Source organism: Pituophis catenifer, unplaced genomic scaffold, assembly GCF_029215685.1.
Source record: "Pituophis catenifer annectens isolate HBS135680 unplaced genomic scaffold, rPitCat1.0.hap2 SCAF_1, whole genome shotgun sequence".
Classification (NCBI taxonomy): Eukaryota; Metazoa; Chordata; class Lepidosauria; order Squamata; family Colubridae; genus Pituophis; species Pituophis catenifer.
Genome location: NW_027256881.1, coordinates 200,556,481 through 200,570,746, shown reverse-complemented (window position 1 = coordinate 200,570,746; position 14,266 = coordinate 200,556,481). Strand labels below are relative to the sequence as shown.

Genomic DNA, 14,266 nt, shown 5'->3' with positions numbered 1-14,266 from the left:
ATAAAAAATAATTTCTTTACCTTCATATTGGTTCCTGCGCTGAAAGTGAAGATGTGTTTAGGGAGGATTATAGGTAAAAAAGAAATGAACTAATAATGGTGACTATAGCTGGCAAAAACCTCCTGGAAACTCAGGATGACAAGAGAGGTGTGTGTGTGTGTGCGTGTGTGTGTGTGTGTAAAAATTTAATATTTTATCTAACATTTTAAGGGGGTTTCTTGTGGTTTTTTTAATTGTAGATTTTACTTCCAGAACATAGAGCAAACACTTTAAATACTTATCTTCTTTTTTTGCTGATTGAAATTATCTATAATGACACCAATGAAGAGGTTTAAGGTAAAAAATGATCCAAAGATGATGAAGATAACAAAATAAAGATACATATATAGGTTATCCTCATAATAGGGTTGTTCTTCTACCTACAAGGCATAAAACAATACAGTATCTTAGTACAATCACTTAAGGCAGGCAGTAATCAAATTCTTTCGTAACACAACAATTCAGTGTAAGTTAGAAATCTATTCCTGTTTCTATCCATGCTGTGAAAGTAGACTTTGATCAAGCAGAAATTCTTCTATACTCAATGTACTCAGGATACAAGGGACCTGCCATATTTTCATATAGTCCTACTCTTCCCGCTACAATCTATAGCATCCTATCCTTGCCAGTTCTGGAGGCTCTACTAATTGTTCCCAAATTTCCAAAGGTAATGGGACCAAAGTAGGAAGAAGGGAAACCAGCAGAGATCATTTCCCATTTCATTCCACTGTAGAAATGTTTGATCAAAAATTTCCACATATGGAAGAAACTTTTTCATTTGTAAGAAGACAAATCTGGATCCAAGCTACTAAATGCAAATGTCTTTCAGTTCATCATTCCTGTGACACTTTTTTTATCTATTACAGGAACTCAGAAATGCTTTATTAACAAATATCATTTTTAGCAAAGGAAAAACTATGGATTATAAAATACAACATAGACAGTAATGAAGCAAAAACATGACTCTGTGTTTAATAGAATATGAAATGCTACTTACATCCCGTGAATCAACAGCTGCATACATAATATCCATCCATCCTTTAAAAGTAGCCTAAACAGAATCAGAATGAGTGAAAGTTCAGTGAAAGAGTGAAAGAGATACAGACGTGCAACAGATTTAAAATCTTACTTTAAAAAGTCCTGTTGAATTCAGTGGAATGTAAGTTAGTCATGAGGAAATATTAGGAAGGTGCATGATTCAAAATGTGAATGTTTCTGCTGTTTTAGTCAGGGCAGAAATACAAAGGTGTGGGGAACTAGGATAAAGCCAAGATACAGCTATAAGGCAGCTATAAGGAGAAGAAAAGCACTGCAAAGTTGATGAATAGGCAGCTGCTTGTGGGCACTTCTGTGGAATATATGTACATCCTATGGAATATATGCTGGGACATTGGCAGTGGTTGAAGGGAAAGTAAGAAGATGCTAGGAAGATCAGGGACTAACAAGCTGATAGGGTATAATACACTGGAGGCAGCTGACAGGACAGAGTGAAGGAAACTGCTAGGAAGATGATAGAAGGGCCAATGAATATGTTGCATGGGGAAGAAGGGCAGAAACGGGTGAAGTCTTTGTCCTCTTCATCAACCCCAGATTTCATCTTGAAGCCTGGAACAACCAAAACATTCACGTTTTTTGGAACCACAATTCATCTGGAAAGATTCAACAGATTCATCAGGATGGTTTGTTCCAGAAATAAAACATTTTTCCTACTTCTGTGCACACCTCGCAGTGTGCAAGATTGTCAAATGTAAGCTGTAACAATCCAAATTGGACTTGAGGGGCAGCAAAGAGTTAGGGGTTTCTGGATTTCTATGCTGCTATCTAGTGGTCCTATTAATTTTTGCAGCCCACCTGGAATTCTGAAGTCTAAATCCAATAATCCAAAGCATTAAAAGTAGTGACTTTATTTTTGCCACATAAATGCAGGAAATATTGATGTAAACATTTAATAGAGGAGTGTCTAAGGAGATTCTCAGTCATCCAGGTCATGGTTGTCCCAAAGGTGCTTTTTCAAGAGGCAATAGACTTTCTGGTTTTTCTTTGAAGATGTTTCGCTTCTCAACCAAGAAGCTTCTTCAGCTCTGACTGGATGGTGGGGAATGGAAGGATTTATACTTATTTAATAGAGGAGCTGAGTCAGCTAGATTTGCATCTTGATATGTTACAGAAGAAGATACAATAATACTGGACTAATGCAAAGAAAAATTAAAAATGCCCTCAAAGGTGCATTTACTTCCTGAGTTTGGCTAACAATAATAATAGGTGCACCTGTACTAGTGCACTCTACTGATGAGTTTATTATTTTTTAGTGATGGAATTACTGGATCAGGACAGGGGAAATCAAGTCTCTCTCAGCCACAGAGCTCTTAGTGGATAACTTTGAGTCAAATATTCTCTTTGCCCAGCCCCAACCTATCTAAAAAGGTATTGTAGTTGTGAGAATAAAATTAAGAACACTCTTCACTACCACAGGAAGAGCTATCAAGGGAGTTGTAGTAATATTCAGCATAACAGAATAAGTTTTGGAGATGAGAAGTGTGGATGGATCACCAAATAAATGGTAATATCAATGAACCTTTATGCTGTGTATTAGATCTCAATCTCTTCTTAGTAATAAATTAATCAAGAATAATGATTGGACATTTCCAATCCTATTGTATTAACTCCGTTTTTCCTTAAGTCTTTCCTTGTAGAAAGAGAATATTGTCGCTACACAGCAGCCCAGGACCATCTTATCAGTGGAGTTTGCTAATAATGGTTGAAAAGCTATATGGATCCCACCATCATGATCCACTGGAATTTTGTCATTGTTGCATTTCCTTTGGGAGTCACTAAAGATACTTGCAATATTGACACAGAACTGTATCATTTCAAAAAAATGGCTTACCATATATCATTCTACTCCTTTTGATTCTAACCTGGCCTTTTACTTCTACAAGTAAACCTCCCAGGAAGGGAATTTCACTAGATTGACAACAATATAATACTTCTCCTTTCTTATAATAAGCCTTATATCCAATAGAGTGGCATCTAGAGAACATCATCATCAAAAAGTTCGATCATGTTTAAATCAGGATATATTTTTTTTACTTGTAGAAATTCCAGTGTGAACATGGAACAACAAAGTAGTAGTGCAACAGCTTCGCTACTACTTTTATTTATTTCTATTTATTAAATTTAGTATATATAGTCACCCATCTCACCAAAGGCAACTCTTTTGATCCTGGAGCTTGATTCAAGCAAGTATCACTGGAACTTATGTGGAGCTTTAGAATGAAAGTAATGAACTTAGATTATTTCCATGGTTATTCTTATAGGCAGTTGGGTAAAAAGAAAATTACTTACAACTTGAAGCAGAGCAAGATATCCAGCCCCAACGTTATCAAAGTTAACTTTCACATTTTTCCATCGGGCTTGCTGATTGTTGTGTATTAGCTCTTCGCATTCCGTTTTATTGTTGACATCACTGATGTTGAACATTTCACCCGTTGTGGTATTAACGCAATGGTAGAACTTGCCAGCAAAGAGATTCACACCCATAATACTAAAGATCAGCCAAAATATGAGACAAACCAGAAGCACATTCATAATGGAGGGAATTGCTCCAACAAGGGCATTAACAACCACCTAAGGTACATATTGAAGAGGGGAAAAAAGGGAGGGAGGAGGGGAAGAAGGCCTAGATTATTTTTTTTGCAAGTGAAGCTGTTTATATGCAGAGACTGTATGGAAAATAATACACACGTCAAAGTAGGAAAGCTAAAGTTTACCCTCCCACCCAAAAGGCAAAACAGAAACTAAATGCTACAGAAAGTAAAAACAAAAATTAAAACCTGGTAAGATGGAATCATAACATTTGCGTGCACTGAGGAGAAAAAAAAAAGAAAGAAAAAGGTTACATACCAAGAACATAACTGATAAAAAGTACGTATATGTCTGATAAATAATGGCTAGAACAAGAACATAAATATGCAAAATATATGAAGCCACAGACTTCAAGAAATCAATAAAGAGGCAACAAAAGATAACAATCAATATAGCTCAAACTAACAATTTAGGGAGAGATGAATGACCATTTGTTTAAATGCAGCCCGTCTTGGGGTCTTCATAGACTCATAGCTTCTGTTCAAAAGCAGACGGCAACTGTGATCAGGAAGGTCTTTGCACAGGTCCATCTGGTGCACAATTGCATCTTTTCCTGGATCAGAGGGCCCTTGAAACAGTCACCTTATAGCTTGACTAGTACATTGTACTTTGGTCTCTTAAAACCACTTGGAAGCTTCAATTGCTGGATGTAATTGACTTACAAAGGCATATATGGCAGAGGGTCTGGTTATTTGAGGGGCCACCTGTCTATTATGTGTCTGCCTGGCTGATATCAGCCGACTTGGTTTGCATGCTCTGGGTTCCTTTGATCCAAATAGTGTTATCTATGGAGACCAGGAAGTGTACCTTCTCTGTTGCAGTACCTGCTCTCTGGAATCAGGTTTCCTGAGATCTGGGTAGCTTCCACCCAATGGAGTTCCAGAGGGACTTAAAGATTTGGCTGATCTACTAGAACCTTAGGCTAGGGTGGAATCCCTCAACAGATATTTTTTTTAGATTTCAATATTTCTTAGCTTGGATAATCAAAACTTCAAAATTTTAATTTTCTGTGTATACAACATAAATATCTTGAGAGTTTTAAAAAATATATATTTGTGATTCAAAATACAGGTATTGTAGCTATTTATACTGATGTTCACATACATGTACATCTATCCCTAACACTTGAAGAATGTCCTAATACTTGAAACACAACATAATGTTAATCATGGAAGCACTAAAATGGCTTAAACAATTTATGGGCGATATCTCAAAGAAGGTGGTAGAAATTTTGTTAAAAAAAATATTTTGGAAGTGCTTATGACCATGACATGAAACAGTAGTGAAAAAAGCTCAACACTTCTGCTCTGAAACATCACTGCTTATATTGCAGAAACAGATTTATTTCATGAAAATATTAATTTCAGGTTCGTTTCTTAACATCTCACCCTCATTCCTTCAAAACGTGACAGAGCTCTTAAAGGCCTCAATGCTCTTAGTGTTCGAAGTGATTTAATGGCCCCTAATTCAGAATAGCCTAGTGCATTGGCTATTAAACTGACCAATGAAACCTGTAACAAAAGAAAAAAAAGAGAAGAAAGAAAGTTCAGATATTCATAGAATGTATTTTGAGTGAGATTCTATAGGCCCCAACTGGGCTTTTATGTTGCCTGGAATGGATGGGCCAAGGACACAAAACTGAAATGAAATTCCCATAGACTATGTTCCACCAAGCCAGACTCTTAAGTGTTTCTTATTGCTGTATATATTCCTGATAACAACCCCTTTCTTACACTTAAATGCTGGCCTTCAGAACAGATCTGACTTAAAGTGTACGTAAAGTGTACCTCCAAGCCAAGTTCTTAGCATCAACTCTGACCATAAAGATTATAGAGCAATCATTTTGGTTCACATGAATTTTTTTTCAGTACTGAAGCCTAATAAAAATAACATGCTTTTTTTTTTGCACGTAAAGACGTGTTTTTCTTTTGAACCTTCCCTTCCTCTACTGAAAAAGATAGTTCCATTTATAGTTTTAATTGGTACAGACAATTAGAGGTATATTAATATTATTTCCTGATACTTCTATTACAGTTGCTGAGAAACTGATTCCTTTATCTGCAGTAAAGTTATAAGAATCAGTGCAACCACTGTTGAATGTTCTGTTCAGGTCATGTTCAGTAGGAATTGTTGTTTCCTGGAAAACTGCTTTAAGAATCTGAGGATGAGGCTGAAGGACTTCTGTGAGAAAAAATAAAGTAATTAAGGTATTTATTGCTTTACATACGCATCTGTTTTTTTCTTTTTTTCTTCTTTTTTTTCAAAAGTAAACATTTGGAACAGGTTTCTGGCATAAGATCAGGAAGGGTTTAATCTTTTGTTCTTTCCTTTTAGTCTTGATCAGGACCACTTTTCTCCTACATCTGCCATTTTTTATTAATTGAAATTGGCTCAAATAAAGAGTGGCCAATGAACTATTGCTTACCGCCAAATAATTTCTACATGTTATTGCAACTGCATACATTACAATTATGTTTATATTGTTCCTTTTGATTTCTTTTCCACACTGCTAAAGGAGGGTCTCTAACATTAGAGGTAGAAAGCCTAACCCAGCCTTCCTAAACTTGTCACACACACACACACACACACACACACACACACACACACACACACACACCATCATCTCATAACCGGTGTAATCGATGTGGAGAATAACCTTGAGGAAGAGGAAGAGCTGTAGCCTAGACATTCTTCAGATAAGAGAAATCTGAGCCCAAACCAGAAATGTATTTTGAGAATGCTTGACCCTTCCAAGTTCTCTGGAGCATAAAGGCAGGGAAAGGGAAAGCTCCTACAAAATTCTGTTTTTGTAACCTTATAATAAAAGTAGTATTCATCATTTTGGTGTCCTGCTCTGGACTACCTCAAAGGGTTGATACATCTAGTTATGCCTACTTGAACAAAATAGCACTAATACATGTGCTATCGGTACCTTCTTTTGCCTTAATTTTTTTTTTTGCACCTTCACATTTCCCCCCCCACACACACATACACTTTTTTCACTTTTCCCCCACATACTTCAAGACTTCTATTATTGCCCTTACTCAGAAAGACAATTTTTGGAGAGGTTAAAACATTTTCCTCCATTTTTAATTCTTAATGATACTCTTTCTAGTAAGGAGGAAAGATGAAATAATTGCACAGTGTTTTTTTGACCAAAAACACTAGCACAAGAACTCCTTGCTATAGAATGTGGAAATATTTACAAAGAGATATTTGGAGGTCCTGGCATTATCTCCTTCACCCATCCAATTTCATGCATGAAGTAAATTTCTCTAATTCCTATATCAACAGGAGTTAGGAAGGAAAACTAATACAGAATAACAAAGTTGTAAGGGACCTTGGAGACAAGTTGTTCCATTTATTAATTGTTCTCCAGGAAATTTCTCCTTAATTCTAGGTTGAATCTCTCTTTGATAATCTTCTTCGTTTATTTTAGGTTACATTAGCCCTTTCAAACTAGGTAGACCATATTTCACTTTCAAGATCAAATATAAAAATATAATAAAAGGAAATTAGTTATTCTGTATATATGGTGCACGTGCACACTTTATGTTGTATATATGTATGTGTGTTTCTTCTATACACACACCTTTCACCAATTTTTAATCTAGTCAATTCATTCTCAAAATAAATTCCAGAAGGAGGCATAAAGAACTTTTAAACAGAGAGGCAGGAATGTCAGATTTCCTCATGTTTCCTTCAAAACTGTGGATTTTTTCTTGGATAATATAAACATTATTTATTGCCTTGAGTTCACTTTTCTTTTGCCACAGAATGAGATAGAAAACAAGAAAGTAGCATTGGGGAGAACGGAAAGATATAAAACTGAGAGCAAATATTAAATTTAAATATTGTTATTACTCATTTAATGTTAGTTAACCAAAATGAGGAGAAGAAGATTCTCATGCAAAATGAGAAGTAGGGAGGAAATTAGATGGTATTGATCTTCCAAACTTTAAGACTATCTCAGTGTGACAACTAAGCTTATCTTTTAAAATTAGAGATTTAGATTCTTCTTTGAAGTCATGACTGTTTTTCAAATCAAGCACATACTTTGGGTAGGTTGAAAAAGAAAAACTGGGATACTAGCAGAACTCTCAGGGTGACACTTCTCAGAATGACAAAGGCTTAGCATTATGGCTTAATTCAACAGACCCAGTTAATTATTTCTTCAGTCAACCTTACAAGCTAAAAGGGATTCCACAAACTGAGACACCTGCTATTTTTTTTTAATTCTGAAAGCATTCATGTTATTCCGTACTCTCTTTTTTTGTGAGTCTATTTGATGTTCCTGTGTTTTAAATTTTTCTATGGCTGTCACTAGTAAGAAGCAGTTTGGGTCTCTCCGTGTCTTTCAAAGAGTTAATATAATTAGCATTGTCTGTCAATTAATTCAGCTATGTATCAACATCCCATCTTGACAGCATGTGTAAACAAGACATCAGAGAATATTATCCCAAACAACATATCACTTTCATTGTGGTAAGGCAGAATCAAGAACATCTATTATTTCTCACATATTAGCCTTATGGCATTCTGAAAGCACAGGAAGACCTGATAGCTATATTCTAGGACGGTGATCAGTGGTGGGTTGCCCCTGGTTCGCACCGGTTCTATAGAACCGGTAGTAAAACCGGCAGGAGGCTCCGCCCACCGACCCTGAAGTCATCAAAACGGTTCTGCGCATGCACAGAAGCTTCTGCGCTTGCGCAAAAGAGAGTGTGCGTGCGGCCCTGCTGCAAACCGGTAAGTAAGTAGAATCCACCCCTGACCGTGATGGCAAACCTATGGCACATGTGCCAAAGGTGGCACACATAGCCATATTGGTGGGCATGTGAGCTCAGCTCCAGCGTGCATGTGCGCACCAGCCAGCTGATTTTCGGGCTGTTTCCTGTCCCCGGAGGGCCTTGGGGGTGGTGGTGGGGAAGGCCCATTTTTTTCTCTCCCCAGGCTCCAGAGCCTTTCTAGGAATCTGGGGATGGCGAAAACGGCCTTCCCCACCTCCCCGGAGGCCCTCCGGAGGCTGGGAATGGCTTGTTTCCCAACTTCTGGTGGGACCAGAAGGCCTGTTTTTTGCTCTCCCCAGCCTCCAGAGCCTTTCTAGAAGTCTGGGGAGGGTGGAAACTGATCATAAGTCACTTTTTTCAGTGTAGTTGTAACTTAAATGAATTGTTGTAAGTCAAGAACTAACTGTACACAGTAAAATTTATATAATTACAGTATGTTTAGTTTTTACAATTATGTATTTTTGCAAGATTTTATTGGTCTTAGGAGGATTGAAAGAAGGAATTGGCACGTCACAAGTTGCACAGATCTGTCATATGAAATTATATGATAAGTGACAAAGAATAGAAAGCTGTCTAATGCTTCACATTTAAAGTACTTGAGCTGTCAATATCAAAAAGAAAAACACAGAAAGAGATGCAGTACAAAAGCTGAGGGATGTAATTGCTCTCTAATAGAGTGTTTGGATTCACATACTGAACTTTTAGCCATAGTTTCTTAAATAAGCTACAGTGGTCTCATTCACACTTAATACCGAGCCAGAAATATGACTATAAATCAAAACAAAAATTCAACAACCACAATACAGTAGTATTCATGTAGATCCAGATAGATATTTACTGTCCAGATCATTCTTGTTCAGCGTGGTGCCTTTCAACTGCTGAAGTTGAATATCATTTAGAGCAGAGATCTTCAAACTTGGCAGCTTTAAGACTTGTGGACTTCAACTCCCAGAATTCTCCCGCCAGCTGGCTGGAGAATTCTGGGAGTTGAAGTCCACAAGTCTTAAAGCTGCCAAGTTTGAGGACCTCTGATTTAGAGGGACATCATGTTGAAGAGAACATCTAGACAAGTTAGAACGCTATAATATTTTAAACGCACCAATATAGATGTGCATATATGAATTAAAAGAGAAAATTATGATCAACTTGTTGCTCCAAAAATTTGCTTTATGCCAATCAGAATGTTAATAGTATTTCCAGAATAGCCTGTTATTAATGGAACAGTGTTCTATTTCAGTTCCTTTTAACTTATCAGGGTGTTCTTAGCAGAAAGATGCCAGATAATATATCTACAAAGCAAACTATGATTTTTCAATACTTACATCAACAATTAAGAAATCCAGCCAACACCAGGCATTTGTGAAATAAATTTGGAAGCCATAGGCCACCCATTTCAAAAGCATTTCCAGAATGAAAATGTACGTGAAGACCTTGTCTGAATATTCCAGCATTGTCTTGATAGTCTTACGCTGTTCAATATATATGTCTTCAAAGGCCTGAAAAGAGATGTGTGGCTTTCATCATTCACCAATCATATTTTAAAATGGAGGAAAAAGGCAAAAAAATCATCTTCCAATAACACTTAAAAAAAAATAGCAAGCTGCAAAATGTTTATTTTTCTAATCTTCTCCTTCACTTTCTTTTTTAACATAAAAATCTCAATTGTCTTTCCATGGTTTTATTAATTAACTAAAGCTTTCAGATCTGAAAATACAGTCTATGCAACCTCACTAAAAATCTTGTTAGAAAACAAGATTTCTAAAAACACTGATACCATTAACATTTTGAGAAGAATATTTAATTTTCTTTTTCTTTTTTCTCACCAGAGCACCACTGCTGAGGAGAATCATAAATACAATGAATGTTTCAAACCAGTTATGTTCAACAATGCTGTAGCAGGTTTTTCTAAAATTCCACCAGATTTTTCCTTTGCCATCTTCTATACTCACTTGACAACATGGGAACTTTTGGATGCAGCCTGTTATAACAATAGTAAAAATGTTACTGACAGATACTTTCTTATTTTTTTTTTAAAAAAACCTGTCTTTTCTCCAAAGAGTATAACTTTTATACATGGTATTTAATCTTGTAATATCCCTCTGAAGTTAGCATAACCTGAATAGGTGTATCAACATTTCCGGAAGTATTAAGTAAATGATGGAATTCATTCTTCCTCAGAGGGAAGAAAAGCCAGACTTAGTACAGTTCTGTTTAGCTAAAGAAAATACCTGGGCTTTTGTCCTATGGATAAAATGCATCCAGCAGGATGTATAAATTTTCCGATACTGGAGTTATTCCTGTGGTTATATGTTAGCCAGGATTTAAAGAAACCATGTCCTTTCAGAAGACTGGAAGACTTTTTCATTCCAGACTTTTAAAACCAAAATCTTTTCTGTTAAAATATTATTTAAGACTTATTTTAACATTTTGGTATACAGGTAGTCCTCAACTTATAAACACAATTGAGCCCAAAATTTATGTTGCTAAGCGAGACATTTATTAAGTGAGTTTGGCCCCATTTGACAACTTTTCTTGCCACAGTTCTTAAGTGAATTACTAAAGTTGTGAAGTTGGCAACACGGTTGTTAGGTGAACCTGGCTTCCCCGTCGACTTTGCTTGTCAGAAGGTTGCACATATCCCGGGTACATTGCCATTGTCATAAATATGAGTCGGTTGCCAAACTGCCGAATTTTGATCACATGACCATGAGGATGCTATAACAGTTAAGTCTGAAAAATGATCATACGTCACTTTTTTCAGTGTAACTTTGAATAGTCACTAAAGGAACTGTTGTAAGTCAAGGACTACCTGTAGTATCTAGTACTCACACGCTTCTGTCCAATGAACCACTGGATTTAAAAGTTTAAAAAGAGGAGAGATCAATTACTGACACAGGACACAATGAGAAAAGCATTTGGGGAAGGGAGGATGCGCAAGTGAATATTCCACCCTGGATCTCTGAGGTTCTGGAAACAAAGAGGAACATAGCTGCTGCTTCTGATTCCCCAGTGATTTATTTTTGTTAGAGGGCAAACTGTGTGCATTATGCATCCCTTAATGGCCTCAAATATGATGATGATTGGCAATATTGAAATAAAACTATTCTGTCCATCCAGTCGGTTTCTTACTATGGAAGATGGATAGGGCATCATTTTTTTCTTTCTCTCAGTTAGCAAAGTATCTTAGACAGGCTTTGGCTTCTGGATTTCAATTTTTCACAAAATGGTTCCAAAAATGTTTTGGGAAGCAGAAGATGACATTCCAGGAGAGACTGTATTTGAGAAAATACACCCAGACATTTAAAAAAAATACTGCATATGCCCAGATTTTGGGGTGCCGGTATATGACCCACTAATTTATTTTTGTTTTCTTCTTTCAAGAAAGTGTTTATTCTCCTGAAAAGAGGGTTTGGTGGAAGGGGCGGGGAAGCTGTTTGGGGAGGTACTTCACTTTTCTTTCATACAATTTCTCCCCTACGTTTCTCTTCTAAGTTACTTTCAGATTCATGGAAAATAGTTCCTTTTTTCCCTGTGGAGGAAGAAACATCTGAATGGATTTAAAGAGATGAGCAAATGGGCATGAATAGAATTAGGCAAAAGCTGACTTTTTCGGTGCTTGGTAACAGTTTCTAAAGCCATTTTAGGATATATAGAGATAGAGATTGGCCTTAATATATATATATATATATATATATATATATATATATATATATATATATATGTATGTATGTATGTATGTATGTATGTATGTATGTATATGTATATGTATATGTATATGTATATGTATATGTATATGTATATGTATATGTATATATATTGGCCTTAAGTTGGCCTATCCTTTTTGAGAAAACCAAGCAACGTATCTGTAAGTTATTGACAAAGGACCAATGCCACATAATGGTGAGAATGAAAGCTGACCGCTAATGCTTAGAAGCCAGCCCATTCACAAAATGGCAGTTCCTGGGAAGCCAGGCTCAGAAATACCCTGTTACCTTCCGTGAAACAGGCTTCAGGCTCAAGAGCCTCTTCGGGTTCAATCTCTGCCTGCTCCCCCTCTCCTGGCAGGGCCACATCCACAGTACTGCCTTCAGATGAGCTGGTGGCATTTATCTTCTGGAAATAAAAACCCCACAGAAAAGTTTGCATTTTTTCCTCCCCCTGTAAGCTTATCATTGCTCAAAGACCATACTGATGGAGGTCTCTACTCAATTTTACACTGATTGTCCAAAGCAGTAAATAGTTTAACATGAATATAATGTTAAATCTGCTCCTGCATTTATGTTTACTCACCAGAAACAGTGCTGACAAACATCTCTATCTGGCCATTCATATTTCATAAATAATACCACCATAATACACCATATTTACACCATTGTAAAAAATATATATATGCAACAATATCAATTATTTCCCTCCTAATGAAAGCAGACACTTCATAGCTACCTTCACGACTGCTGAATGCTACAGAAGAAAATGACAGAATGATAGAAAATGGCATGTTGTCCAATTGTTCCTTGCTAATTTCACAGAAAAAACCCACAGCAAATTAGCAAATTAAGTTCCTGATATCATTAATATATTAATACCCACATATTATCAAATTATAGGCTGCTGAGCTACAGTCTGAAAATCTAGCATAAATATAATCCTTAAACCTTGTTGCCAAGATAGAAGAGTTCAGCTGGATGGGGTGGGGAATTTAACAACAGCATATCTTTGTACGTCATTTTTAGCACATGGACTTTGTTTGTGCAACTGCAGGTGTGAAGTGCCCTGTGGAACGCAGCACTTTTTGAAATATCTAGGCCACAATCTTTTTCAATTTATGGAAATGCTGAATTACCCGGAGTTCTGGAAAAGACTGGAGCAATAATAAGAGAAATTCTGAAGATACAGATTGGAAGAACAAGACAAATTCTGAGCAGGAAGGCAGCAATTAAAAATTGAAATCTATAATTTTATGCCTGGATCTGTATACCATTTAAGAACCAGGAATAATAGAACTCAATTCCCTCATGTTTTATTTGGAAGTTAATATTTGTTGCTTCAATCCTCCTTTTACTGAATAAAGACTAGTTCTTATTTATATATCCCTGTGACTTAATCATTTTTTTTCTCACCCCTCCTCCCCCTTTGGCAAATTGGAAAACCTGTGGACTTGAGTTCTCACACACTGTTTGGGAACAATTCGTACTTTGTTCTTATATTCACCCCAGAACTGGGAGACGAGGTGTGCAAAGAAAATGGGGCTATAAGAATGTTTCCAAACTAAAGTCACACCGCATTCTTGGGTTTGGGGAGTTTTAGTGAAAGGATTAATACAGACATGTTACATGAAGGAGGCAAAACTTTTGCGAGCTAAGGACTATATTTGGTCTTTGGGTGATATGCCATGGAGATACATTCCAAAGAGTAATGCATGGGGTCAGGATAAAAATTAAGTTTGATTCAATATATTACTTATATTTTCCAGACATGTATTTAAGAATTGTTCTTGTTGCATTAAGATTGTCATTTGGTTACAACTTTCAGATTGCATCTGTGGACCAGAGAAAAGCCTTGGAAACTCAGCTTATTCACCTCTGGTTAACCAGACTTTTAATGTATTGTTGCATCATTATATTCTAGCAAATCTGTTTTCCTTCTAACTATGGTAAGGTGGTGCCAAGCATGCTCACATACTTTCTGGCTAAAGTGTTTTAAAGAATCGTTGCTACTCTTTGAGCTTGGTTGTTTGTTTGGAGATGTTTCATTATTCAACTAGGTACCATCATCAAGGTGAATGAGTTTGG

At 36.5% G+C, this 14,266-nt stretch overlaps 1 protein-coding gene across 12 annotated transcripts in view; it reads right to left on the bottom strand.

Moving 5' to 3' along the window:
• LOC139327211 (sodium channel protein type 2 subunit alpha) overlaps positions 1-14,266 on the bottom strand; it is a 71,224-nt gene that overhangs the window by 5,296 nt on the left and 51,662 nt on the right. For 9 of the 12 annotated variants that reach the window (XM_070956948.1, XM_070956955.1, XM_070956952.1 and 6 more), the window contains 7 exons: positions 12,467-12,587; positions 10,298-10,452; positions 9,797-9,970; positions 5,073-5,195; positions 3,385-3,666; positions 1,037-1,090; positions 282-419 (listed from right to left, as the gene is read on the bottom strand). In XM_070956948.1, coding sequence (XP_070813049.1) covers positions 282-419; positions 1,037-1,090; positions 3,385-3,666; positions 5,073-5,195; positions 9,797-9,970; positions 10,298-10,452; positions 12,467-12,587 — 1,047 coding nt within the window. Of the gene's footprint in view, positions 1-281; positions 420-1,032; positions 1,091-3,384; positions 3,667-5,072; positions 5,196-9,796; positions 9,971-10,297; positions 10,453-12,466; positions 12,588-14,266 lie in introns of all 12 variants that reach the window. The other 3 variants (XM_070956961.1, XM_070956953.1, XM_070956960.1) reach the window with 1 other exon arrangement.